This window comes from Wyeomyia smithii, chromosome 1, assembly GCF_029784165.1.
Source record: "Wyeomyia smithii strain HCP4-BCI-WySm-NY-G18 chromosome 1, ASM2978416v1, whole genome shotgun sequence".
Classification (NCBI taxonomy): domain Eukaryota; kingdom Metazoa; phylum Arthropoda; class Insecta; order Diptera; family Culicidae; genus Wyeomyia; species Wyeomyia smithii.
In genome coordinates, this window is record NC_073694.1 from 195604170 (window position 1) to 195631398 (window position 27229).

Consider the following 27229-nt stretch of genomic DNA (forward strand, 5'->3'; position numbering starts at 1 on the left):
GTTTGTCCGTACATGGTGCTACCAACCGACGCGACACTGTGAAAGACTGCTAAATTATATCAGTTCACGAGTTGTTGGAAATGCACTAAATTGCGCTGACAAATCACAATTTTGACCTAGTAAGATCCCTTCCTTGTCCACCATGCCCCGGATAGAACCCTAGATTTTCCTAGCGAAAGCTGAAACATTTTCCACTCGCCTTTTTACTCGTCGCTCAGCGGCGGAGAAGGTAAGAAAACAATTAACAATAACCAAATTAAGTTAATTCAATTACAAAACAAGACATCTTGCAGCTCGCTGGCAGCTATGCACTTAGCCTGCCAGAAGTCTAGCCGCCTGCTTCCTCTAGTGAACAGAGGAGCGCTCTTCTGCATATCTTTGTGGTGCGATCCGAAGAAGGCTGAGGAGGACGTGACTGCCTTCGAAGGTACACAGCTACCGGGGTAGCCGTCTTCGCGGCACGGCTGGTTGTCACGGTGCAGTTCAAGTTTGGACTGGAGCAAAAGTACAGACACTTGGGCTTACAAATTTAGCAGCACTCCATCATCGCTCGTGGGCCGTGGCAATCGCAGTTCAGTTGGCATAATTGGAAAGCGAAAGTGGCACCGGGACGATGTCATCTCGGCGTGGAGTATTGGCGGCGGCAGCGGCATCGGCAAAAAAAGGTAACCCTCCACTGTTGCCCTGTCAACAGAAGTGGAATTAATTAACGATATCGGCGGCACGCGTTCGGTGTCCACGGTCAAACCGAGGTCAATATCGTGTAGGTTGAAGTACCCGTCGAAGATTCTGCTACTGGTCGGACTGATCCGACCGACGAGTGGGTAGGCTTAAAAGGTAATGCAGTTCAGCCCGTGGGGAATGATGTGATCTCAATGAGGTTACCAGATGGGATCCCAAGTAACCAAAAGTTCGGTTGAAAGTAGATTTCATAGTCTAATCAGCCGAACTAACGATCATGAATAGAATTCTATTCAGCTTAATTTTGAAGTAATTAACCGTGCTTTCAAGTTCGTATTTGATGAATAAACTCCGAGTAGCATGCAAAGCAGCTTCTAAACTGCACTAGATAGTTCACATTAAGTTCGGTTAGGTCGCTGTACAAAACTCTGTTCAGCTTGAAAATAAAACTTCAAAAAACTCAAAATAAAAAACAGCTTGAGTATTTTTTTATTTTTCGTTTTTTTTTCTAACTTATCATTTACCATGTACTGGAGAGGAATTCTAGATCAGAAGAATAATTTGCCTGCTTTATTAATTATTTTATTTCATGATTTTTTGCAACTTACCACCACAGCAGATTGGAACTCGAGTCTTCCCGCTTTGGAGCCTAGATTCATACCACTGCTCTGTTCCCGTTATATGAGGTCAGCGTCGATTTTACTCGATGTGCTGATTTCTCTTTGTTACCTACATACTCATAGCTAGGAACATACCGGTTCTCTCTTTCAGCTTGGAGGTTCAGATAAAGTACACGCGTAATTTTATGTGAACTCTGAGGTTCAGAAAAGGCTGCCGCGTTTTCTGAACTTGAAAGTTCGGAAAAAGTACACGCGGAACGAAATGTGAACTTACGTCTGACAGTTCTCTAGTTTGTTTTGATTTTGATGCAGTTTGTTGGTGATATAAATGAAATAAGTTGTGTAGGTAATATTTTCGTTTCAAGCGTTTATTAAAAATCATTCTGGTAAGCAATATATACAAAATATGCTAAATTTTCAAAATCGATTAATTTTTTTTCGGTCATCAGATATGCCGTTAGCCGTAGTCGAAACGACCAACGCCTTGGAACATAAAGAACTCTCACTGCGCTCTCGCTCTCGTGCCTTGAAAATGGATTCGGACCTCCAAAACCGGCCACACCATGCTGTGGCCGAGCGTAAAGAGAAATTAAAATTTAGATAAGTGCGCAGGGATGAGAACATCACGTCCAAACAAGTGTATATCTTCTTCTAACGGGAATTCACAGCTTACTTTCGCTTCAATTGCCTTTTTGAGCTGCCCATTCTTGGATACCAGAGTGCATGATTGATTTACTGTGAGGTAACAAATAACAATGTTTATACAGTCAGGTTTTTTTACGCGGTTTTTTATACGCGGTTTTTTACGAGGTTATTTTACGCGGATTTTTGAATTGACGCGGTTTTTTTACGCGGATTTTTGAATTAACGTGGTTTTTTACGCGGATTTTTGAATTAGCGCGTTTTTTTTGACGCGGATTTTCGAATTAATGCGGTTTTTTTACGCGTTTTTTTTACGAGGTACGTATCCCCCGCGTAAGAAAAAACCTGACTGTATAGCGAAAGCCTTTATGCTCGCTGATATTACCTATTGGAGTAATAGCTTTGTTTTCCTTTTCCCATTTTTGTGTGGGCACCTTATCATGCTGTACATATCAACCGAATTGAACGTATTCAGCGTCAGTTTCTTCGTTTCGCTTTACGTATGCTGCCGTGGAATGATCCAGTACGACTGCCACGCTATGAATATCGTTGCTCTCTTATACAACTACAAACTTTAACAAGTAGGAGAACCATGCTTCAACGTCTCTTCGTTTTCGACCTGTTAGAAAACAACTTAGACAGCCCAGAACTGCTCAGTAAATTTCAGTTCAACGCACCACAAAGGCTTACTCGACGAAGCGATTTTTTCCGGATTTCCAGATACCGCACTAACTTTGCTCAAAACAATCCATTCGAAGTGTGTTGTCGTAAGTTTAATATCGTTTCTGACGTGTACGATTTTATTATGACCAAATCAATGTTTAGACTTAGAATAAGTAGTTATTAGAAATGTCTGTACGATTTTTTTTCGAAGACTTATGAATAAATTAAATTTCGATAAAAGCTTTATCCGATGATGATAAAATAAAATAAATAAATCACTTTTCATTATAGTTTTTGAAAAACTCGTCTTTGTTATTAATCCTGAAGCACGAATTCAAACTCTACATCTGAAAACTTCACTCTCGCCAAATGCAAGCAAAGCGTCAGTCAGAACTTAAGATGAACTTTAAAATGCGAATGAAGTACGACATAGACTTCTACTGAACTTTCGTCCTGATTAAAAGTACGGATAAAACGCTAACCGAACTTCAATTCTAGTGGTTTTGAAGTTCGCGTGAAAACTTTATGTGAACTTGAAGGTTCCAAAGAAGAGGAGCATGCAGCTTCTTATGAACTTTCGTGCTGATTAAAAGTACGGATAAAATGCTAACCGAACTTCAATTTCAAGGGGTTTTGAAGTTCACGTGTGAATTTTATGTGAACTTTTAGGTTCCAAAGAAGAGGAGCAAGCAGCTTCTTATGAACTTTCAAGTTGCTTTCTAGTACTGACGGAACTTTATTTAGAATGAAGTTCGGTTTGTAAGTAATGTGTCCTGTTGTTCAGCTAGAAAGTTCCGCGGAACTAAATCTGAACCTTATGTGAACTTCTAAGTTCGTTTGTTAAGTGAAATTCGAACTTCTGGTTGCTTGGGATGCGGCTTTTGGGGAATGTTTTGTTTTTGGATGGTTCGTAACGGTTGAGTTGAAAAAGTTACAACCATAAACAGAATATGTGGACGGTCTGAATAATAAATACTTCTGTGACTATTTAACGCTGAATTTTAGTCCCAATCCCATTTCCAATCCGTATCCCAATGCCAATTGCATTTCGAATCTCTATCCCATACAGGAACTAATCTAAGAACCAATCCTAATTGGAACCCCAATCCCATCCGCAATCCTCATCTTAACCCGAGTGACAGTATCCATTTTACGATGCACTTGCAGAAGTTTTGATTGCTTGTCCCTTAAAACCGAGTATAAATATTATTTTTTCGAACAGCGATAAAATAATCCACACACTATTCAGGAGGCCTATGCTAGAGAAGAAAGTGGCTTGGCTATATCTTCATGGATTTTTAAGTTCAAATTTACACTACCCGTCATAAGTTTGGAATCCCTTTACTGAGTTTGACAACACCCAGTTTGAATATTGCAACACCCCGAAAAGTTTAGCATCACTTGACATGTGCAAATCAATGTGACTCTATCTTTTGATTCTGAAAACCTAGAGAGTTATGGTCTTCAGTAAAGTTGCTCAGGAGGTCAAGGGCTTGTGATTGGAGGAAATTTCAGTTCGGGATTCAGCCACAACGCAGCGCTAGTGTGCATGAAGTTTTGAGTGTTTTGAACGCTATTTAGCTCAATAATCCCACCATTTAGAGAGCTGCGATTTTCAGCAAAGATACTCAAGAAGTCAAGGACTTGTAATTGGCGGACAGTATAGAGCGGAATTCAGCCGCAACGCAGCGCTAGTGTGCATGTAGTTTTGAGCGTTTCTAACTTACTTTAGCTCATTAATCACAACATTTTTACTGATTGTTTACACATGACGAAGTGGAACCAATTTGAATGTTAACAGTTTGATCATCACGCACAATACGTAAGTTGTGTGTGTTTATTCTAAGGAAGTACTTTCATTTGAGGAGGTTATAACATACCAGCACAGTTGCATGCTATATTACTGTGCTGGTATGTTGACAGTTTGCAACATACACAACCCGTTTTACAATGGGGAAAATTGACGATATCGCGACTAAATTGATAACCTCGGCAGCAAAGAGTTGCGATAGACTTGCCTCTAATCCGATATTAAAAGATTTGACTACCACAGGGGGCATTTCGTATCACTTTCCGCTGCAAACTGGAGACCGAACACGCAACGCCGTCGACTTACATGCAAGCCGAGTGGTTCTGACTTCAGTACATGGTGCGTTCGAGAGAGCGCGTGTATGCCCCATCCAATGAGCAGACACCGGAAATGTATACACGAAGTCAAAAACACTCGCCTTGGTGGTTGCCGCAGTTGTCGAAGTCGTATTTCAATTAGGACACTAGGTGTTTTTGATTTGAGTTGACACTGAATTGCAATGAAAATAGCCTCAACACACATGCGGCGTTATATGTACTGTGCTTAGGCGTGCTTGACCACAACTGGTGGCACTAGCCGAAGACCGCAACTTTCTGGGTAGTAATATTCGCGCGATAAGTTGAAGTTTGAATACGAAGAACCACATGTACCCTAGCGCCGCATAGTGGGGTAATTCAGTACTAAATTGTCTACCATGTAGAAGCCTTTAGCATTCTGAACAAGTTTGCTGAACGCCGAAACTTTCTAGCAGGTCAGAATCGCGAGATTAGTTATGTTCAAAATACGGCAAATTGTGTGCCCACTAGCGCTACTTAGCGGTCCAGTTAATACGTAATTTGTAATTAACAACGCATCACGCATATGACTGTCAAATCAATAAATTTTTTAAAAAATAAGAAAAATGGAATTTTTATTCTGTTTGGGAAATCAGTCCTCTCCTAATTTTTATATAGGGGTGAAACGGATCACTAAAAATCGCGATGACTACTTTTTTCAAATAAGTATTAAAAACTTCAAGAGTTTCACTCGGGAAGTTGATTTTCCAATTTTTATTGAATTTGAGTAAATTTAAGAGTTGCTTGAAAAATGCGTTGCGGCTCCAACTTTGAAGGCCCATATCTTTTGATCAAAAAATAGCACCACCGCGAAATTTTCAGGGCTGTATCGAAATTTTGTCAAAAATACTTGTGATTTTTTTCAGATTTTTCAGTGCCCCAGAACATAGATTTTCAACATATTGTTTAAAATAGTTACTATTGAAAAAATATTGTTTTCTTCAAAAAAAATATTTTCGTAAACTACAACTCAGGATGCATCTGCTGTGAAAATTTCATCAAACTCGATGCAATATTTTTTAAGCTATGTCTATTTGAAAACAATTTTGACCTAAATTTCAAATGACAATAACAACTCGTAAATTCACTCAAATTCAATAAAAATTGGAAAATCAACTTCCCGAGTGAAACTCTTGAAGTTTTTAATACTTATTTGAAAAAATTAGACATCGCGATTTTTAGTGATCCGTTTCACGAATTCTGACCCTAGGAGATTATGACACCTGCTACCATTAGTTATATATTGTGGTATACTCCTCGTTACTTTTATGCACTGTCAGCTCGTTCCATCACTATGAGTATCAATGATAGTCGCACTAGGATTTTGCATTTCATCCCAAGAAGGTATGACTTCTTTGATAGAGTTTCTTACTTTCATTAGTTTTGCAGACCACATCTTGTTAGGCGTAAGGAAACCTTTTCCAAGAATACGCAGTCTTCGGTGAATCACAAATTGGCACAAAACCAGTGCGTCTTGAACTGTCCTACAGATCAGACGTTTTTTCGGTTGCTTGTGGACTGGTCTTTGACTGCCTATAGCTTCAAAGTTTGTGTTTTGTCAGTGTGTCTTTTAAAGATTACCTGAAAGTTATTTCCCATCAGTCTTTCTCAAGACTACCTACTTTTGAATTTAACATTTGTTTTTACCTTTTTTCGTATCACCTGAAATGGCTGGACGGAAAAAGAAACCTCGCATCGCTGCGGGGAGGAAAAGAGAGGCATCTCTTTCTGACACTTCAAGTGTCTGTAGCCTGAGCAAGAAGCTGGTGAAATGGAAGTTATTAATAATGAAACTATACAAAATATAAAATCTTTAAAAAAGGAGAAATTTTCACCTATTGTGGTAACTATTTATTCTGAATTTAATATATTCAAAAAGGAACTTTCAACGTTTGTTTCCGACGTTAAAGTTACCTATCAAATTGGCCGTAGAGGTGAATGCCGCTTATTAGCCGACTCAGTAAAGGGTCGTGATCGTCTTGTTCAGTATTTAACTGACAAGATGTACAAATTTTTTACATATGACACCAAGAACGCCAAGCCGTTCAAGGTTGTCTTGAAAGGTCTTACCAACGATCAAACCGTTGATGAGATCAAACTTACTTTAACAGAATTACTTGGCATAGCCCCTACCCAAGTAATTCTAATGAAACAAAAATCACGAGGCGAAAACAGTCAGAGAACTGGAATTTCCCTTGTTAATTATTTAATTCATTTTAACCGCAATGAGGTTAACAACTTAAAATTTTTTGAAAAAGCACATGCATTGTATAATGTGCGTGTAAAGTGGGAAATTTATAGGAAGTATGGCGGAGGTGAAAAGCATATCACCCAATGCCGTATTTGCCAACGTTATGGCCATGGTTCCAAATTCTGTAACATGGACCAAAAATGTCTTAATTGTGGAGACTCTTCTCACAAAAAGGACACATGTCCTGTGAAAGAGAGTAAAAATTTTCGCTGTGCGAATTGTAACGTCAACCATATGTCAAATTTTTATCAATGCCCAGTCCGTTTAGCAATTGTTAAGGCAAGGCAAGGTAAACAAAATTCAATTTCCAATTAAAACCAACTTCAAAACAAAATTCTCCAAGCGTACCAGTGACGCATAGTTTACCTACTCCTTTGCATACCCGTTTAACTTATGCACAGGTTACAGGTAGTTCGAACATTATACCGCCTAATGTTGGTAGTTCGAAAATGACCGTTAATATGGGTAAGCAAAACACGCTAGAAAATAATTGTACACCTGTTACTCCAGCTAATATTGCTGCCGAAAATATTTTTTCTAATGTCAACTGCCTGGGGCCTATTACGGCAGGTAAACTTTCTTCTTTGCAACAGGCAATGTTCGATCTTATGAACGCCATGTTGCAGGCAAAATCAATGTTTGAAGCCATTCAAATAGGCACAAATTTTACTATTAAAATTGTTTCTAATTTAAAATTTAGCAATGATTTTAAATAAAACAATTAAAATATTAAATTGGAATGCTCGCTCATTGAAGGCCAATGAGAATGAGCTTTTTAATTTTTTAACAGTAAATAATGTGCATATTGCAATTATTACTGAAACGTTTTTGAAACCTAACATAAAATTAAAATATGATCCCAATTACGTGGTTCATAGATATGATAGGATTCAGGGTTCCGGCGGTGGAGTTGCAATTGTTATTCATCGCCGAATCAAACATCGTGCTCTTCCCCATCTTGAGACGAAAGTTATTGAAACTTTGGGAATTGAAGTTCAAACTGAACTTGGGATTTTATTTATTGCCGCAGCATATTTACCATTTCAATGCACACGCGAGCTCAAAAATTATTTTAAAGGTGATTTACAAAAACTCACCAGAAATCGTTCGAAATTTTTCATAATCGGCGATTTTAACGCTCAACATCGTTCATGGAATAATTCTCAAAGTAATTCCAATGGCGAAATTTTATTCAATGATTGTTCTTCAGGATACTATTCTATTTTGTCTCCGAATAGTCCTACATGCTTTTCTTCTGTAAGAAACCCTTCAACAATTGATTTGGTGCTAACAGTTCAAAATCATGTATGTAGTGATTTGATCACACATGCTGACTTTGATTCTGACCATCTTCCAATAACTTTTTCTTTATCCCATGAATCAGTTTTAAACCCTATGAGCTCTGTTTTTAATTATAACAAGGCTAATTGGGAAAGTTACAAAACTCATATTGAGAGAAATTTCAATAATGAGCTTGATTTGCAAAACGAAGTGAATATTGATTCCACTTTGGAAGCATTAAAATGTGCAATTGTTGATGCCAGGAATTATTCTGTTCCAAAGGCTCAAGTGAAATTTGATTCATCAATAATTGACGAAAATCTTATACTTCTAATTCGTTTGAAAAACGTCCGCAGACGTCAATATCAACGTTCTCGTGATCCTGTTTTTAAAACTATTCATAAAGATTTACAGAAAGAGATCAAACATAGATTTACTTTTCTGAGAAATCAAAATTTTGAGACTAAAGTTGAAAAATTGAAACCATATTCAAAACCATTTTGGAAGCTGTCGAAGATTCTTAAGAAACCTTCAAAGCCTATTCCAGTTTTAAAAGATGGTGAACGTTTTCTTGTATCCAATGAACAAACGGCTCAAAGACTTGCTCAGCAGTTAAAGAGTGTTCATAACTCAAATTTGAATTTTGTGAGTCCAATTGGAAATGAAGTCACACGTCAATTTGATTTAATTTCTTCCCAGAATTTTTTACCTGCAGATATAATTGAAACTAACTTGAATGAGACTAAATCAATTATTAAAAATTTCAAAAATTTCATCAAATTCGATGCAATATTTTCAAAGCTATGTCTATTTGAAAACAATTTTGACCTAAATTTCAAATGACAATAACAACTCGTAAATTTACTCAAATTCAATAAAAATTGGAAAATCAACTTCCCGAGTGAAACTCTTGAAGTTTTTAATACTTATTTGAAAAAATTAGACATCGCGATTTTTAGTGATCCGTTTCACGAATTCTGACCCTAGGAGATTATGACACCTGCTACCATTAGTTATATATTGTGGTATACTCCACGTTACTTTTATGCACTGTCAGTTCGTTCCATCACTATGAGTATCAATGATAGTCGCACTAGGATTTTGCATTTCATCCCAAGAAGGTATGACTTCTTTGATAGAGTTTCTTACTTTCATTAGTTTTGCAGACCACATCTTGTTAGGCGTAAGGAAACCTTTTCCAAGAATACGCAGTCTTCGCTGAATCACAAATTGGCACAATAAGTGTTTCGAAGTTTCTACTTCTAAATCACAGAAACGACATATGACATTTATCAGTTAACCTATTTTTAACGAATTTTGATTGAACATTCATTTATTTTATTGTTTCTTGTCGACAGTTGACGGTGCAAACCCAACGAACTTTAAACTAAACTGATTCTGAAACTGATATCATTGTGGAAGCCATCGCAAGAAATTACTGCCATACATTACCCAAGTGTCCAATCTGAACGAACAAAAACCGTGCGACGTTGACAATGGAAATTTTATTCGGCACCTTTACGAGCATGCAGTTGCCCACGCCCGGGAAGGGGAAAACTTTTCCGCCTGTTGTCGCTCAGGCAACATCATTCCGGGGAAACAAACCTCAAATATTGCTCGTAATATGAAAACTTGTCTCAACTTAAACTTGCATAACGAATGGCAAGTGCAAAGAGGTGTTCAAATTTGCTTTTATTTTCTGCTGCACGATGATCGTCAGAACGGAAAGCTGCCTTCCCTAGCCTGTGAATAACTGCTGTGAAGCACAAAACTTGAATCGTTCTTCAAAACTGTTCTGTTAGCACTTCACCTGCTAACTGGAGGAAGGTGGCCTCTTTTCTCTGCCACCCCTTCTGCCCACCACTTTCCTTAAAGACGATGCTGTCAAAAGTCATTCTGTTAACTTGCAGCGCAGTTGGGGAAAAGTTTTTCCTGCGTCAGGAAACAGCCTGTTATTCAGTGGCGAAGGAATGTCTTTTAGTGCCACTCAAAGACTCCAGCAGCCGATGATGACGGGACGGCGAGGAAGCAAGAGGGTGATCAATTTGAAACCTGCTTACATTGCTTTCATACACGTTATCCTTTGACTTTTTGCTGTCTGAAGCAATAGTACGTCTTTTGCAGGATTTGCTTGACGGCTCTGTTTGCCCTTGGGGTTTGAACCGGAACCGTTCCAAAGGACACGCACCGAGCGCACGGGTTTCTCAGTTGCTTGTGATTGGGATCCTTGCCGGGAGGACCGCTCAACTGTACGTAGACGGAGCAACGGTTGCTGGAATTTGGCTTTGCTTGCACATGCCAACAATGGTGACTAGTCTGAACAGGTTGAAACAAACAATCAGAGACACACAATCTGTTTCTGACGTGACGTTAGCAAATACAAAATTCAAGAATTTCAAAGCAGCAATTATCTTCGAACGGGAACAGCCAGAGCCATTGAGAGGTGCCTATTTTTAGAAACACTATCAGGTGCAAGATCCGTTATCTTTCTAGCGGAAAGTCCAAACCGGGAGTGCACACAACGTCTGGATAATTTATTTCAATTATATCTTGCCTCTCTATTCTTCGCTGCTAGATTGCAAGGTGCGATATCGTTCGCGGACGACAACCGATAGCCCGCATCGGATCGGATCGGATATCTTCAGCCATTTGGCACAGCAGCAGTCACACAACAGTAGCCTGCATGGGTCCGGGCCACTTGACGTACACACTTGACAGCTAGTGACAGTGCCACCAGTGGCACCAGCAATAGCACCAGTGGAATAAACAATCGAGACCGTTGTTGTTATCGTCTCGTGGTTCGAGAACTTGCCGTAATTGCAGTTTGATGCCGTTGCTTCTGCAGGGACGCTCTCATCTTCATCGTTCTTTTTGGCGAATGGAACTGATTTCTACATTGTAAGCGCGTTGGAATGCGAAAACACTGTGACAGAATCTCGCCGCGATAGGCATCGCTAGGAAGCGTTTAAAGATGGGAATATTTCGTATTTCGTCTTTTCTCGTTGTCTTATTCTCAAACATTAACCGGTAGCTGGATTGGATCGTCCGGGCTAGCCGAGACGGCGACTACACCCCATCGTGAGCTTGATCTGTCGAAGGTCTTTCCCGTGTAGACTTTCGGTTCTTCGGATTTGAAAGGGGCAGCAAGTAATGCAGTGGCAACGGCCGGAAATGAATTATGGGTACTCAGTTTGTTCTGTAAGCGTTTTACGCTCCCTGCAGTCGTCTTCGGTGTGGCGCTGTTGAACAAACAGACACACTGTCTAAGCCTGTCAACACGTTCGAATTCTTTAGTTTGATTCAGTCGACAGTTCGTTTTGAATCACCGGCTAGCGGTTGTTATTAAGTATAACCAAAGGTCGTAAGTGTGATGTATATGTCCATAAATCAAGTGAGAGTGCAATTAGCTATCTGTAATTTGGTACATACATACGTCTTTGGATGTTAAGGGCTATATCTGCATTTTTTATAGACCAATCAGGATTTAAAATAGTGGAGACAAAATTTAAGTTGATATTTGAGAAAAAGATACAAAACTGAAAGTACTCAGTATTTTTTTTTTTTTGATTTCCATTATTGCAAGAACAAATGACCGGGCCTTGAAAATGTAAGTTTATGCAACAAATAATGTTACAGTGGAGCAAAATGTAGTGAGTTTTTACAACACTAAATGAAGGTGCAGTTTTTTCATCAAATAGAGTCTTCTATCACCCCTCAAAGGATTTTAAGTCAGTTCGCTAACACCATGACTTTATTTCGTTTGCGTCGTTGAGTTTCTTTAAAATTCACTTGCGGCGTGTAACACATAAACAAAGTTAAAACAGTGTGGGTGATAGTCGAGGAAGTACCTTCATTGTATGTTTCATAATAACATAACATTGAAACCTCCTTTGTTTACATTTTGTGGCTTACGCCGGTTTAAAAATTTTGCGAGATTTTCTAACTGTACTGATTTTAACCGGTCTTGGTGTACCCGGAATAGAAAAAAGCTTTTTCAATACTTCGGACTGACTGTAAAATCGTCTTCTGAGAATGTAGTGTACCAGAGCTACCAGCAACTTTACTATGATCTGTACTAACTTTTATGACTGGAGTGAAGCACAAACTATACCTGTAAAAATGGAGTGCTGTATGTCTGTCTGTCTGATCCCTAAGACTTGGAAATTACAGATCCGATCAGCGTGAAAATTTCAACGCACAAGTTTTGAAACTAGGGAAGGTTCGAGACCCCTCCTACTTATGGAAAGGAGGACTCCCAGGCACCCGAATGAAACACAGTTTTCTGCATAACCCGAAAACTAATCAAGCAAACGGATCCGTGTTTGATACAATAGGATGCCTAAGTACAAGATATGTCCACTCTCTGAAAAGAGACTCAGTTTACGAGATCCTATCACTGATTTCACATCATTTGTGTACGAAACGAATAATGAATAACACTCTCTAGAACTTTTTTATACACAGAATGCTTATTTTTTGGTCTTAACTCCTCAGCCTTAACTGCACCAGAACTGTTCAGTATCGGGATACCAATAGATTGCTTCCAAGATCGTGAAAACTATGCAGTCTCAAGCCCATTACATCCAAAGAATCTTTCAATACTTGTTTATAAGAAACGTGGAAACCTTATTTTTAGTACTTCATTTAAAAATATGTGATCGTCCTTAACCCGTAAAGACCCGGGACGGAACTTGTTTTTTGAAAATGCTCGTTCTCAGCACTGGAAAACTTGGAATTTTATTCAAGAAGAATAGTTGCTTTAAGTTTTGGTAAAGATGCCACACCTTCGGACCCCTCCCCGTTTTCGTGAGACGCATATATGTCTGTGTTTTTTTTCTAATTTTTCAAAAAGATTGAGCAAACACTGTGAATTTTCATACGTATAAATTGCTCTATGTATCAAATCATGTCAGGTGGATGAAACATGGTATGTAAGTGTGAATTTTGGATTAACCAAATTATTTCAGTACAAAATCACAAAACTACGTATTTTCATAAAAAATCAAATCAAATAAATATTTTATCGCGTATGGATTCAGGAGACGTTACTTCAAGAATGTAGAGCTTGAAATTTGAAGAACGGTTTTGTTGTTTGAATTTTTATAAAAATACGTAGTTTTGTGATTTTGTACTGAAATAATTTAGACACTCCAAATTTCACTCTTACATACATTCATCCACCTGAGAAAATTTGATGTATGGAGCAATTGATACGTATGAAAATTCCCAGTGTTTGCTCAATCTATTTGAAAAATTAGAAAAAACACAGACATATTTGCGTCTCACAAAAACAGGGAGGGGTCCAGAGGGGTGGCACCTTTACCAAAACTTAGAGCTACTATCCCCCTTGAATTAAATTCCAAGTTTTCCCAAATCGGCCGTTCCAGTGCTGAAAACGAGCATTTTCAAAAAACAAGTTCCGTCCCGGATTTTTTCGGGTTAACAGAGCAGCAGGTTTCAATTTTCACCTACTGTTTGGCGACGGTGCTTCCCACATAGAAAGGAGATCCAAAATATAGCGCAACGAAAAGCGCTGTTTACTCTGTGTAATTTTCTTCCAACAGTGAATAGATATTTTTCGAACTGAATTTCTATTTTTAACAACGGCTTTTTCCCGTTAACACGCAAGTTCATTAAGCAGACAGTATATGAAGTAGAGAGAACGAAAATTAAGCGAACTGGAAATATGATACAGATTTGGAAAAATATACCGCATCCCGACGGGAGTGAATAGATATATTCACTATTACTATCCGCTGCAACTTAGGACCGTTCTAGTGGCCATCCACTAGGAAACTGATTGAATTGAGCAAAAGCGAGTTCTTAAATTCTTAGAGTAAGAAGTTCCACTGCACCTACCGCCAATTCTGCTACCACTGCCGCTGCTGGTGCCCCCACTGCAGCCACCACTGCTAGTATCCGCTCCCACTGCTGTCATCTGCTGATACTTGGCTGGGACTGTGCTAGTGCCCATCCATCACTGATTGGTTTGAGCAGTAGCAGGCTCTTAGATAACCCATTGATATAATTCTCGGTCAACTAGGTATAAAATTCTGTCGACTGTGTCAGGGAAAGCAAACGACCAATCAGAGGTCGAAGTCGGTGTTCAACAAGGCTTGACAATTTTCAATAATACAATAGTTCGCATAATCATACAACAATTTTCTACATTTTGAAGGGCATTCTTGTCATTCTCCTCAGTATGTGGAAAGAGCGGAGAAAAAAAATTACCGCGCACTTCCCTTTCAGTATGTGCCTTCACCACATGTTTTCACCACACTGCTTCTTTCTCCACTTTAAGGTGTCTCAACCACCTCCCTGACACGTTCGTAGCCTGCGCTTTTGTATACGCGGGAATGAAATGGCATGCTACATTGCTGTGCTTAATACTGCTATAAACAGCGACATCGATAGATTAGGCAACACTGAACGGGAGTAAAGAGCACGTCAGATGTCTTTCCTTTGCGGCCATTGTTGTTTGGGGCTCGGCATCGAGGGGTTCGTAATAATGGGGGTACTGTCAATCTGCAGGTAATGAGATTCCGGTGTCAGGGAGGTGGTCTCAACCAGCTTACAGTGAGACAAACACAATTCCAGCTCATCCCACATCTGACAGAAACAAGAGGGGTGAATCACTCTACAGAGAAAAGGCAGCAGTACACCACAGAGTCCACTGATGAGTAGTCAAAAAAGGCAAAAAACCTACCGGGAAAAAGTGCAGTCCTCGTGTAGCTACACCGCGAAAACGAATTCGACCAGAGTAAACTCGGCCGGCAAGAGCAACGCCGTCTATTTTTTTTCATCCAATCGCTTTTCCTCTTCTGCCATGCTCAAGAAACAAAGTGTAAAACGCACCGAAGATAACTCTGCTGTGTAATTATTGTGCGTGATGTCCACACGTGTAAAAAGTACACCATAGCCAACATTGTCTCGCAAGAGAGAGTTTTCAGATTTCACCGCGGGGCTTTCAGGAAGCTTACCAGATAAAAATCGTCTGTCGTTCTCTCCTAGCATGTGCGCTGATTTGCTCTTCAGTGTGAGAGCAGTTGTTTTCGTAGTGCAAGATGTTCTCCTGTATTCTAGAGGTTTTCTGAGGAGAAAAGACAAGCATGTGAGAGGGTGCATAGATGATTTTTGAATCGATTGCTATAAGAATTGAAAAAAACTGGCTGATTTTTGAACGTGGACAATTTTTGTGACGCTCTTGATATTTCGGTTTACCAATTTGTACCCCTATCTCGGATGGCGTAAGTCATAAGTCTACGCAAAAAAAAATTTGCACAGAGAGTAACTGTGTACTACTCAATTTATTTTGGATATTTTCGTAATTGGAACGACGCAGAGAGGCCGACTCCAGGCTTTAAATCTTTTCATGGCCACCATATCATTTTCAGGGGTCTATTTTATTTGGAATTCCCTTCAATGTTTAAAATAATTTAAATAACTCGAAGGTTTCCGGGTCAGCTAGTCTATACCTATAAATGCGAATTGTCTGTCTGTCTGTCTGTCTGTCTGTCTGTCTGCCTGTCTGCCTGTCTGTCTGTCTGTCTGTCTGTCTGTCTGTCCGTCTGTCTGTCTGTCTGTCTGTCTGTCTGTCTGTCTGTCTGTCTGTCTGTCTGTCTGTCCGTCTGTCTGTCCGTCTGTCTATCTGTCTGTCTGTCTGTCTGTCTGTCTGTCTGTCTGTCTGTCTGTCTGTCTATCTGTCTGTCTGTCTGTCTGTCTGTCTGTCTGTCTGTCTGTCTGTCTGTCTGTCTGTCTGTCTGTCTGTCTGTCTGTCTCTCTGTCTGTCTGTCTGTCTGTCTGTCTGTCTGTCTGTCTGTCTGTCTGTCTGTCTGTCTGTCTGTCTGTCTGTCTGTCTGTCTGTCTGTCTGTCTGTCTGTCTGTCTGTCTGTCTGTCTGTCTGTCTCTCTGTCTGTCTGTCTGTCTGTCTGTCTGTCTTTCTGTCTGTCTGTCTGTCTGTCTGTCTGTCTGTCTGTCTGTCTGTCTGTCTGTCTGTCTCTCTGTCTGTCTGTCTGTCTGTCTGTCTGTCTGTCTGTCTGTCTGTCTCTCTGTCTGTCTGTCTGTCTGTCTGTCTGTCTGTCTGTCTGTCTCTCTGTCTGTCTGTCTGTCTGTCTGTCTGTCTGTCTGTCTGTCTGTCTGTCTGTCTGTCTGTCTGTCTGTCTGTCTGTCTGTCTCTTCTGTGTGTGAGGAGACATTCCAGTCAGTCTATAAATAACGCTTGCACAGCATTTTTTGTAGTTAGGGATGAGCAATAGAATAAGTCGGCAGCGGAATGTGATACAGTATAGGTTGTGGAACAGTACCACCGTCCCCCGTAGTTTAATTGGTCAAAACACCATGCCCGAGACAGGGAGATTGTGGGTTCATGTCCCGTCGGGATGCGGGTATATTTTTCAAAATCTGTATTATATTTCCAGTTCGCTTATTTTACGCTTTTCCTACTGCACATACTGACTGCTTAATGAACTTGTGTGTTAACGGGTAAAAGCTGTTGCTAAAAATAGAAATTTAGTTCAAAAACGTTTCAATGACTTTGATTTTACTGTATCTCAGTGGCGTAGTCAGAAATAGGGGGAGGTTTATTTTAACATAACTTTAACTAATTTGTAATAAACATACAGGCGATCTCGATTGACACACATGTTTCGAAAACATCGGTGTCGCTTTTTTTCATTACCATTGGCAGGGGAGGGAGGGATCAATTGCTTTTCTGGCGAAACTTTAAATCTACGTCGTTACGTCCACTGCAACTGATAATTATTATATTTGGAATAGCGAAGCTGTAAAACCTGATGTATTACAACTATTTACCATTGGGAATAGGGGCAAAATTGGTTTTTGTAATCTCTGTAAGGCATCGTGCACAAACGATGTAACACATAATAGGGTGGAGAGGGGTTGAGTCTGCGTTACTTATTGTTAAGTAGGGGGGAGTGGGAATAGTAGAGACAGTTACGTAACTCTGATGTTTCTCTGAGGGGGAGTCATGTCGAACGTTACCTTTCGTTTCATAGGAAGGGAGGGGGTCTGAAATCTAGATTTCTAGCGTTACGTAATTTTTGTATGACGCCTAACACCCAACTTAATATCCGTGCCAATTTATATATTGTTAACTGTTGACAAGTTCATTAAAAAAAATAATATTTTGAGAGGGGGGATGGGAGGGTGAATTGCTTCTTTGGCGAAACTTTAAATCTTCAACGTCTTCTTCGATAGTAAAATTATATACAAAGGTTTTCGAGTTTTGCGATATTTACGTGTTATCTGAGACTGTGCTATATCTCAGAGACGTAGTAAAGGGAGAGGGGGTGAATGGTGTCAGCCTTTATTAATGTTAAAACCTCCTAACCGATTGACATTTCATTCGGATAGTGGAAGTACTATAGTAGCATATATTATCTATCTCATGGGTATAAGCATGGGGAGTAGCGCAACAGTGCATTTGTTCATTTTATGCATAGGTTCTTTAGTGCGATGTATACTCTTGAGCCATTGGTTTTTATATATTTCAGAGGCATATTGAAAGCGAGATGAAGAAGTTATATTCTCGTTCTCTTTTTATTGAATCTCTTTCTCGAATATCTAAATTCTTGTGGATACAGACCTTATTCGACATCCCACGTTTATTACCAAAACGTTAGTGATATATTTGCGTATTCAAACTAAGAAATCATCTACTTGCATGCTCCGATAAATGCGTCGATGTGACTAGTCGGATTTTATTGTTACAAGTTTTCCTTCGTATAGATATAAAAATGGGCAATTCTCATTTTCTCGAACGTTATCGGTTTCAATCGTGCCAAATCGCAAATTGTAATGACCCTGAACAGTATCTCTGGCAGTAGCAGCTGTTGAGTACAGAACGACCGAACGAATAAATAAACCACAGTTTGTTCGTGAAAAATGTGCTGCCGATAGTTAGGTAGTGCTAATGAGGAATAAATAAAAAAATCACATCGTTCGAATGCCATAAAATTCAAATTCCAATCAACAAAAAAGTTAGCTAATTAGGCAAACGTGACCGGATATCATTATTATACGCTACTTTTCCAATGCAAAAATAAGCAATGCTAAGATGCAATAACTGAAGAATGCCTTTTGTGTTCACTATCTCGGCTAGACCTGTGCGCCGGCGTGACGCCGTTTGCTTATATCGGCGGCGGCGGCGTGTATCAGCGTGACACTAATTACCACTTATAATTGCGCATAATGTGTGCTTTGAGGTCTCATTTTCGGTTTTTTGTTAATTCAACGTTAATAAAAAAATATTGCGTCAGGGTTGACATGATGTCAAAACTAGAAATAAAAATGGTAAGAAATCAAGTAAATAAACAATTGAGCAACCAGAAAATAATAAACCAAGCAGAGAAAGTAAAACAAGTGTAAATCCCAAAAATATTGCATGGAACACTATTTCCAAAGACGTTCAGTTTTGAAAAAAAAAGTAGATAGTTTGTCGATGAGTTCATCTTGATTAACCGTAGACCGACTTTGGGAAAATTCAATAGATCTTACGTTAGAGGGTCGTTTTCAACATCCATATATTTTGTTAGGTTACCCATGGAAAAACTGAAAAAATAGGATACTCTTTTCATTCAAATAGAGTTCTTCGTTAAACTCCACAGATTCTTCATTACCATCTGAAAAATTTTTGTTTGCTCGAAATAGCGTTGAATGTCATTATTATGAAAATCACCCTTAAATATGATGGGTCGAAGGCGATCCATTCTGACCGAAAAATCCGTAAATATCACCATGGTAACGGAAAATAGCTGAAAGTGTTTTTTTTTTCGATGGCTTAACGTTCCAGCAACAAAGTAAGGAGAATTCAGCAAAAACATAGTCGATTTTTAGTGAATTCTCGCATATAAAAACTCGCAAACGCTTATAAAAACTTAGTATTCTAGAGAAAACTAAAATCTTTACCAAAAAATAGATGAAAAACCACTAATCATTTTTTCTTAAGTTTTTCTAACATTCCCGGATTGCTCATACGTTTACATAAAAATTGAAAATAAAAATAAACATATAAACTTATGTTATATTGACTGAAACAATATTCTCGAAGCAAACTAGCCCCGTGCAAAGTTTTGATGACTAAAGTCTAAATATTTAATGTCAAATATTGTATCAAATTTCCAGAAATTAAAATAATTTACACTTAGGGAACATTCGTAAATGATAACAACCCGTTAAGCATACAGACGGAAGGCATACGGACGCAAGGCATAAGAACGCTAGGCATAATGGATGGCAGGAATACGGGCACGAGGCATATGGACGCGAGGCCGAATAGACGCGAAGCAGAAGGAACGCGAGGCCGAATGGACGCAAGGCCGAATAGACACAAGGCCGATGGGAAGTGAGGCGGAATACGGTATTATCGTCATCATCACAGCCTTCTTTTAATAACATGTATTTCGCTTCAGTGTGTCATTTAGAAAGCAATACACTCGCGGCCTTCGGCCTACTCGCTGTTCGAGCGAATGATGTCCTTACTCGCTTTGAGTTTGAGTAGACCTAGCAAATCTGTAGATCAGTCGTTTGTGTGCAAAAGGCCGCCGCTTCCGACGGCGGGTCGGCGGCCAGCACGGACTGTGGAAACCAAGGCAGCTTGGTGCCGCCACGTTTCCTTGCCCTCGATTATGCGTCTGCGCCGTCTGAAAAACGAATGACGCTTTTTGTCAATCATCAAGGGTGCAACATATTTTTCAATAGACTCTGTTGCGGAATATATGTTGCATTCCATTCGGCCTCGCGTCCGTTATGCCTTATGGCAGTATGCCTCGTATCCATTATGCCTCACATTCATTAAGCCTCGCGTCTGTATGCCTAGCATACAATGCCTAACATCCATATGCCCAGCGTCCATATGTCTCGTGTCCCGTACCCTTCGTAAATACGTAAATACAGGGGAGGTACTTAGCGAAGTGTTACACTGCGTGAGGCCACCATGCCGGTGCGTCCATCTGCCTTTTGTGGAGTTGGACCACTCCCGCTGCCAGCGGAGCATCGAGAATGACCTTCTGGTACCTCGTATGCCTCTTGTGTCACGTTGGTCGAAACACTCTCTGTCCTCCTTGATGGCGATGCTGATAGGCATCATGCCGGACAAGACACAGATTGCATCGTATGACACCGTACGATACGCACTCGCAACTCTCAGGCACATGAGCCTGTAGGAACTTTCCAGTTTACCACGATAACTGTTAGTACCTAGCGCTCTGGACCACACTGGCCCACCATACCTAAGTACGGGCGAAACCACGCTGGCAAGAAGTCTTCGCTTGCTGCCATAAACCGCTGAGCTATTGGACATCATACGAGATAGTGCTGCAATAGCCGATGAGGCCCTCTTACAGGCATAGTCGACGTGACTCCCGAACGTGAGCTTGTCGTCCACCATAACCCCCAAGAGCTTCAGGGATCGCTTCGAGGTGATGGTGCAGTCTCCGACTCTGACCACCGCCTGTTGCTCCGATTTACGGTTGTTCACAACCGTGACCTTCGTCTTATGATGCGCGAGCTCCAGTTTCCTGGAGCGCATCCAGTCCTCGACCTTGCGTATACAGTGCGCGGCCGTCAACTCGACCTCCTCGATAGACTCGCCGTAAACCTCCAGCGTTATGTCGTCTGCAAAGCCGACGATCACAACCCCTGTTCGAGTGATCCCTTATCGGCTGTGATTTGCGGTATTGCTATAATCAGGAAAAAGTCCAGCATCACTATCATTAATTACTATCGGCGCGGTAAAAATTTTCTCGGCGGCGCGCCGAGTCCAAACCATCGGCGGCGGCGGCGTGCGTAAAAGTGTCGGCGGCGGCGGTGCGGCGTGGCGGCGCACAGGACTAATCTCGGCTATAAATTGTGCTTGTGGAATGTGGTTGTGAATGTTGCGAATAATCATATTTAAAACAAAGCATCAACATGTTAGAGTGCAGAAATTCAATAAAAAAAATCCTTTAAGAAATAGACCAGAAAAAGCTCTGACACTTTTACTGAGAGAAAAAAAAAAGCTCTTCCACTTCTCTGCACCATGCAATCAGTGACGATGAAATATCAAATTTCGACTATCACACCATAAACCCATGCAGCAGACTGCCGGAATAGGCTATCTTGTAAAGCAGCGCTCTTTACGCGACACTGAACGTCGTCTGCTGGAATCCTTTGTACGACAAGGCCGTCAGTGCCGAAAACATGTTGCGAATCGTGTGATGCACAAGCTTCTTCGCCTTGCCTCGCGCCTCGTCTCGCGTAGCGCGTGGGCGTGGGCGGTGAAGTGTATCATTACAGCATAATTTCTCTCGGGGAAAATAATATTCGAACATTATTACGTGATCTTGTGTCGCTCCGTGGCACCTCATTATTCCCGTTTCCCTTTTCGACACGGCACGCGTATTGACATTAGCTGGTGACGAAGTTTGGGAAAGTCGGTAACCTTCAGCCGAAACTCACCCTTCTAAAGCCGGTTTTTAAATTATGTTAAGAAGCTGTCCCACTTCGTTCTCTAATTACTGCACTTGGCACCTTGTTATTTTTCGTGTGGGAGTTTCACCAAGTGTCATCGCAGTGCCAACAATGAACGCGAGTATCAAATATCCCCTGACTCCCCTAAATATGATACCCCATCGTACGGCTGGCGGCGTAACGTGAACCCACTTCGGATTCGAATAAGGAACATTGAGCCCCCGGGGCGGGTGTGAGGTCGAATGCGCGGTAGGAGCGCGGTTCTAAATTGTCGAGTTCAAAGAGAACGCAAAGAATGTATGTGATAAAGCTCTTCGGCATCAAAGGGAGCATCGTGTCGCGAGAGTCGCACGCTCGGTAGATATAGGCAAGCGCTCGTGCCAGGCTGGGGAAGAAGGATGGGGAGCGAGTGGGTGACTTTACTACTAGAAGCGGAAAGCAGAATATAGACCGAGTTTTCGGGCGGCAAGTGAAGTGTACCGGGGTTTAATGATTTTCTCGACACACTGCTGCTGGCAGAAAATGGAGTTTACTTGGCAAGTACATATCCTGGAGGAGAATGTAGGGGTTCGGGATCGTATCGGTTTGATGGTAATAGCTGACAATTTGGTTGGTTGCCATAGAACCGATGGAGAACGATCGTGGAGGACATGTTTGCCGTGATGTTTTCTTATGTATTATGGCATCGTTTATGGACAAATAATTGTAATTAAGAACTTATTTTATTGTAATTGTTATTTTAAATAGCTCTAGAAAAGAGAGCATAACAAGTAAACGTGCCAGAAGGCATTCTATCCAAAATACAATAAGGTTAGAGCTCATTAGAATCCGAAATCACTACTCATTTTACAGCATCACCTTAGATAGTCCCAACTCACATCTTTGACAGCAGAATATTTCTATTGACTCGTAATTATTAAAATAAAGAAACTCTTAATCATGTGTTAAAATCTCTCATGCCACAACATTAGCAAAAAATAAGCAGAACAGCTAATATTCAGAAATAAGTTGGTTCAATCAAATCATCAATAAAACGAAATTTTATAATTATCTTCTAAACTAACGATTTAACAAGATCACTCATAAAAAGCATGTATTTTTTAAAAACATAATCTTTGAGGATTATTCTAATAACCAGGATCAAATTTTTTTATAATCAGGAACAGCCCATGACATTTATCTAGAAATGATCATAAAACACCTTTCAACCAAAACATTTACCCAGAGTCATGGAAATGTTCCAATAAAACCTCAAAAAAAAACCTCTCCTAAGCTGTCTAATCAACTGCCGATATATTTGTCTCCGCCAAGCTTCTCAACCTCGCTGACATTTAGGTGTTACCACGCCGGTTCCACCGGCCGCCCGCAGAACGGGTTCCTGGTGAATAGTTATCCCACTGCCAAGAGAGTTACGACCCTTGCATACATTTATCTACTGCCGGGGATTGATGGCTGTTCTGAGAAATAATTTAATTCAAACGCTCCACCAGCCATCACCGCACGCACTTACGTAATCTTCATCCAGTCCATTTCATTCTATCTCTTTCTCTTTCTTTCCTTTACCTTTTTCAGATCGGCGGCTGAAATCTTCTGAGATAATTACGTGAAGGCCGGGAGTTCGCTAATAACAACAAACAATAGACCCCAGCTTACCGGCGTATAATTTATCAACTTTCAATCGAGCAATCAATCAATCAATCAATCAACCGATCCGATCCGATCGAGAGCAGCAGCAGCAGCGTTGTTGGACGACCCGCGCACAGCACCGAGGAAGAAAGAATAAAGATAAAGAAGAAGGCTAGTTGGGTGACGCGTACCTTTTAGGTCGCAGAGGTGATAAATCAACAAGCGGTTTGACTCTTGCGTTCGACTGCCGGTGCCACACAACCTCGGAAGCCAAGAAGTGGTCACATGCACTCATGCCGGGAGGATCATCGGCCAAACCGAGCAGAATAAAGTGAGTTAGTGAGTGAAAGAAGTAATGATGGATGGGACTACGCCAAGGTCTGAGAAGATCCAACAGTTGTTGTCCGCGGCTAAGGCGGCCACCAGTGTCCAGGCTGCATAATCAGTAGGAAGTTTGATTGTGTGGAAGTGAAATTATTTTCTAAGCCAGGTGTTGAGTTGAGTGATAGCGGTTGTTTTTTTTTTGTTCTCTATTTTCGTTTGATTCGTCGGTGATATATTCCGTCAAGATGTACTGCCTTTGTCGATCGTCGAAGACCATTGCGCTGCGGATTGTGCTGCTGGACGAGACGGATTTTCTGCATGAATTACAGGTAAGCACCGTTAAGATCTTCCTGCTCAGCGAAATCGATTGCTTGAATTGTTGCAAACATTCTTCGGCGTATAATTATGGGGGTTGCATTGGGGGCATTCGAGGCATATCTTCCGTAGAAAAGGAACCGATTATTTCTTCAATTAGGTCGATTTCATTCAATTCAGGTCCCATCATAAGCATTGACATGACTGAGTCTGCTTAACATTTGCTAAATTGAAAATAGGTTGGTCACCTACATAAATTGAGCTGTTTTAAAAGTTGAAAAGTGGAGCAAAATTAAGCACCAGTTTTGATCATATCAGAATCACTCCAGACTCCAATATTCCATCACTTCCAATTGTCCTACATCTTAAACATTACTGTTATTGCTTCCCTAGCGCTGACATCTTTTATTCTCCCAAGGAGTTCTGAAATGAGAGTTAAGGACCACTTTTGTTTGAATGTATACTACGAGACAGAATGCATATCACTATCTTTCAACAACAGACAAAGATTGTCATTGCGAATAAACCGATTAAAACTTTAATTGATTTTCCGGGAAGCGCGAATGAAAAATCTCATTTCCCGGGTATTTCCGGGAACCGGGAATGAACAAAAAATTAGCAAAATTCAGATTTCACAAGATGTTTTCAAAAAACTAACAATAAAAATTGATCACATTTTGATATCAATCCTAATTCGGCCGCGGGTGTTTGACCTCTAGAATACTCTTGAATTGCCCATTCTACCTCTTGCTATATTTCATTAGAAATTGAGGTGTCAATTCCTTTAGTTTGTTCTATAGAGAGCCGGGTGTTAGTGCTGCTATACAGATTAATGACGACAGTTTGGCGGTATAATATGGTATTTAGTTTTTTTTTACGCTGTTGTATAGGAAACTATAACGAATCATGGGTAAATTCTCAAGGAGTTTGGTAATCCTGGTATTCCAGGAATTAAAATTTCTATTTCCAGAATGCGGGAATTCCGAGACAGGGTATTTCCTGGGAAATCTTTTTTGAGATTACAAATCCTACTACAAAGCTTATAATTCACGTTCGACCAAAATCAGGAACCCAGGATAAGAATCTTAAAACATCTGATATCAAGAAGCCAGATTTCATAAAACATTAAACAACAATTTTCAACTCATAATCCTGAATCTGCAATCCATATTACATAATCAATAATAGGAAATTGATTTTTTTAATTCATGATCAATCTCAACAAATTCAAATCATGCTGCTGCTGTTAAAAAATAAAAGAAAAAAAAATACATAAAACAAAATTCAAATTCCTCTCTACTCTACCTAAAAACTTACTTCTGGACTCCTGTAATATAAGGAGAGAAAAATCAAATACCAAGTTCAAACTGCGAAATCTCACGTTGATTTTTTTTTCGATTTTACATTTTGAACATTCAAAATTGTATGGTGATTAAAAGTTTCTAAAGATTCCAAATCAGCACAAAATCTTAACCTTAATCCTGAATTATGGAAGTACACTGGGGTCTTTTTTTACGCGGTTGGTTGTATCGCGTTGAAAAAATCCGCGTAATCCGCATAATTTGCAAAAATCACGTGAAAAAACTCCATTAAATTAAAAGATCCGATTGAAAATAATAGGGTAATCGCTCCTATATTCATCTTAGTACCCATATTCATCTAGTCACGCCTTTTTGATCAATTAATCGTCAAATTTTATATATTTTCAACGTAAAACATTCAACCACATGACGAAATCAAGAGGCAAAAAGATTTACTTCCGAAATTAATAGAAATTGGACGGTAGATTGGACAAATGAAAGAAATAAGATGAATATAGGTGCATCTAGCTGTTGGGATCATGCTTGTCATTCTCCTTAGTATGTAAAAGGAGAGGAGAAAAAATTCACCGCGCACTTCCCTTCCAGTATGTGCCTGCGTGTAGCAAATGCTTTCATCACACTGCTTCTTTCTCCACTCCAAAGTGGTTCAACCAGCCTACAGAGAGACAAACACACTTCCAGCTCACCCCACATCTGATAGAAACAAGAGAGGTGAATCACTCTACAGAGAAAACTCAGAAGTACATAACAGTGTCCACCGGCGAGTAGTCCGGAAGGTGAAAAAAAACCTACCGGGCAAAAGTGTAGACCTCGTGTAGCTACACTGCGAATACGAATTACACCAGAGTAAATTCGACCGGCACGAGCGGCACGAGCAACGCCGTCTAATTTTTTTTTTCTCCCAATCTCTTTTCCTCTTCTGCCATGCTCAAGAAACCAACTGTGAAACGCACCGCAGATAGCTCTGCAGTGTAATTATTGTGCGTGATGTCCACACGTGTGAGAAAGTACACCATAGTTCATTGTCTCGCTAGAGAGAGATTTCAGATTTCACCGCAGTGCTTTCAGGAAGCTCAGCAGATAAAAATCGTTTGTCGCTCTCTTCTAGCATGAGCGTTTATTTGCTCTTTAGAGTGAGAGCAGTTGTTTTCGCAGTGCAAGATGTTCTCCTGCACTCTAGAGGTTTTCTGAGGAGAAAAGACAAGCATGGTTGGGATGAATAATGGAGCGATTACCCTAGCACGTAAGTAAATATTAACTTGAAAGATGATATAAAAATGGTAACAAAACACACAAAATGACTTTATAGTGCTTCCAAATCGAAAATTCATTGAACAAACATGACAATAACTTTTTCATAATGATTTTGCCATATTTTTTATCGTTACACAATTATTAATGTATTTTTATTCCTTTTTCCCGAATCAACGGAAGTTGCCTGTTATTTGATAATAACAGCAAATATATTCAAAATATGCATTATTTAGAATAATGAAACAGAAAATCTTATCTTAATAAAACGCGTAAAAATAATCAGCATTATTTCAAAAAATCGCGTAAAAAGACGTGTATAAAAAAACCGCATAAAAATAACCCGCGTACAAAAGACCCCAGTGTATAAAAAAATGTTTTGTCTTGAGTTTTCGATTTCAGAGACAGTTTTTGGTTACGATTTTTGAATTCAAGAGTTTAAATGTGGAAATTTGGATTCTGATTTATAATTCAGAATTTTAGATTTTGGTTTCTAGAGTTTGCAGTTTATATTTCGAATTATAGATTTTGGGTTTTAGATATGGGTCATTCCATACGAAGTGACCACAGAAAATCACAAACCCTTGCACGACAATCACAGATTTTTCTCAAAGTCAAGGGGGAGGGGGAAATCCCAATTT

General features: G+C 40.0%; 1 protein-coding gene across 5 annotated transcripts in view; it reads left to right on the forward strand.

Annotated features, from left to right (window-relative positions):
* The window catches only part of LOC129733951 (band 4.1-like protein 4), a 365660-nt gene that overhangs the window by 134752 nt on the left and 203679 nt on the right, over positions 1–27229 (forward strand). For all 5 annotated transcript variants that reach the window (XM_055695585.1, XM_055695589.1, XM_055695588.1 and 2 more), the window contains exon 2: positions 23323–24029. In XM_055695585.1, the coding sequence (XP_055551560.1) occupies positions 23946–24029 (84 nt within the window). In that variant the 5' untranslated portion in view covers positions 23323–23945. The remainder of the gene's footprint in view (positions 1–23322; positions 24030–27229) is intronic.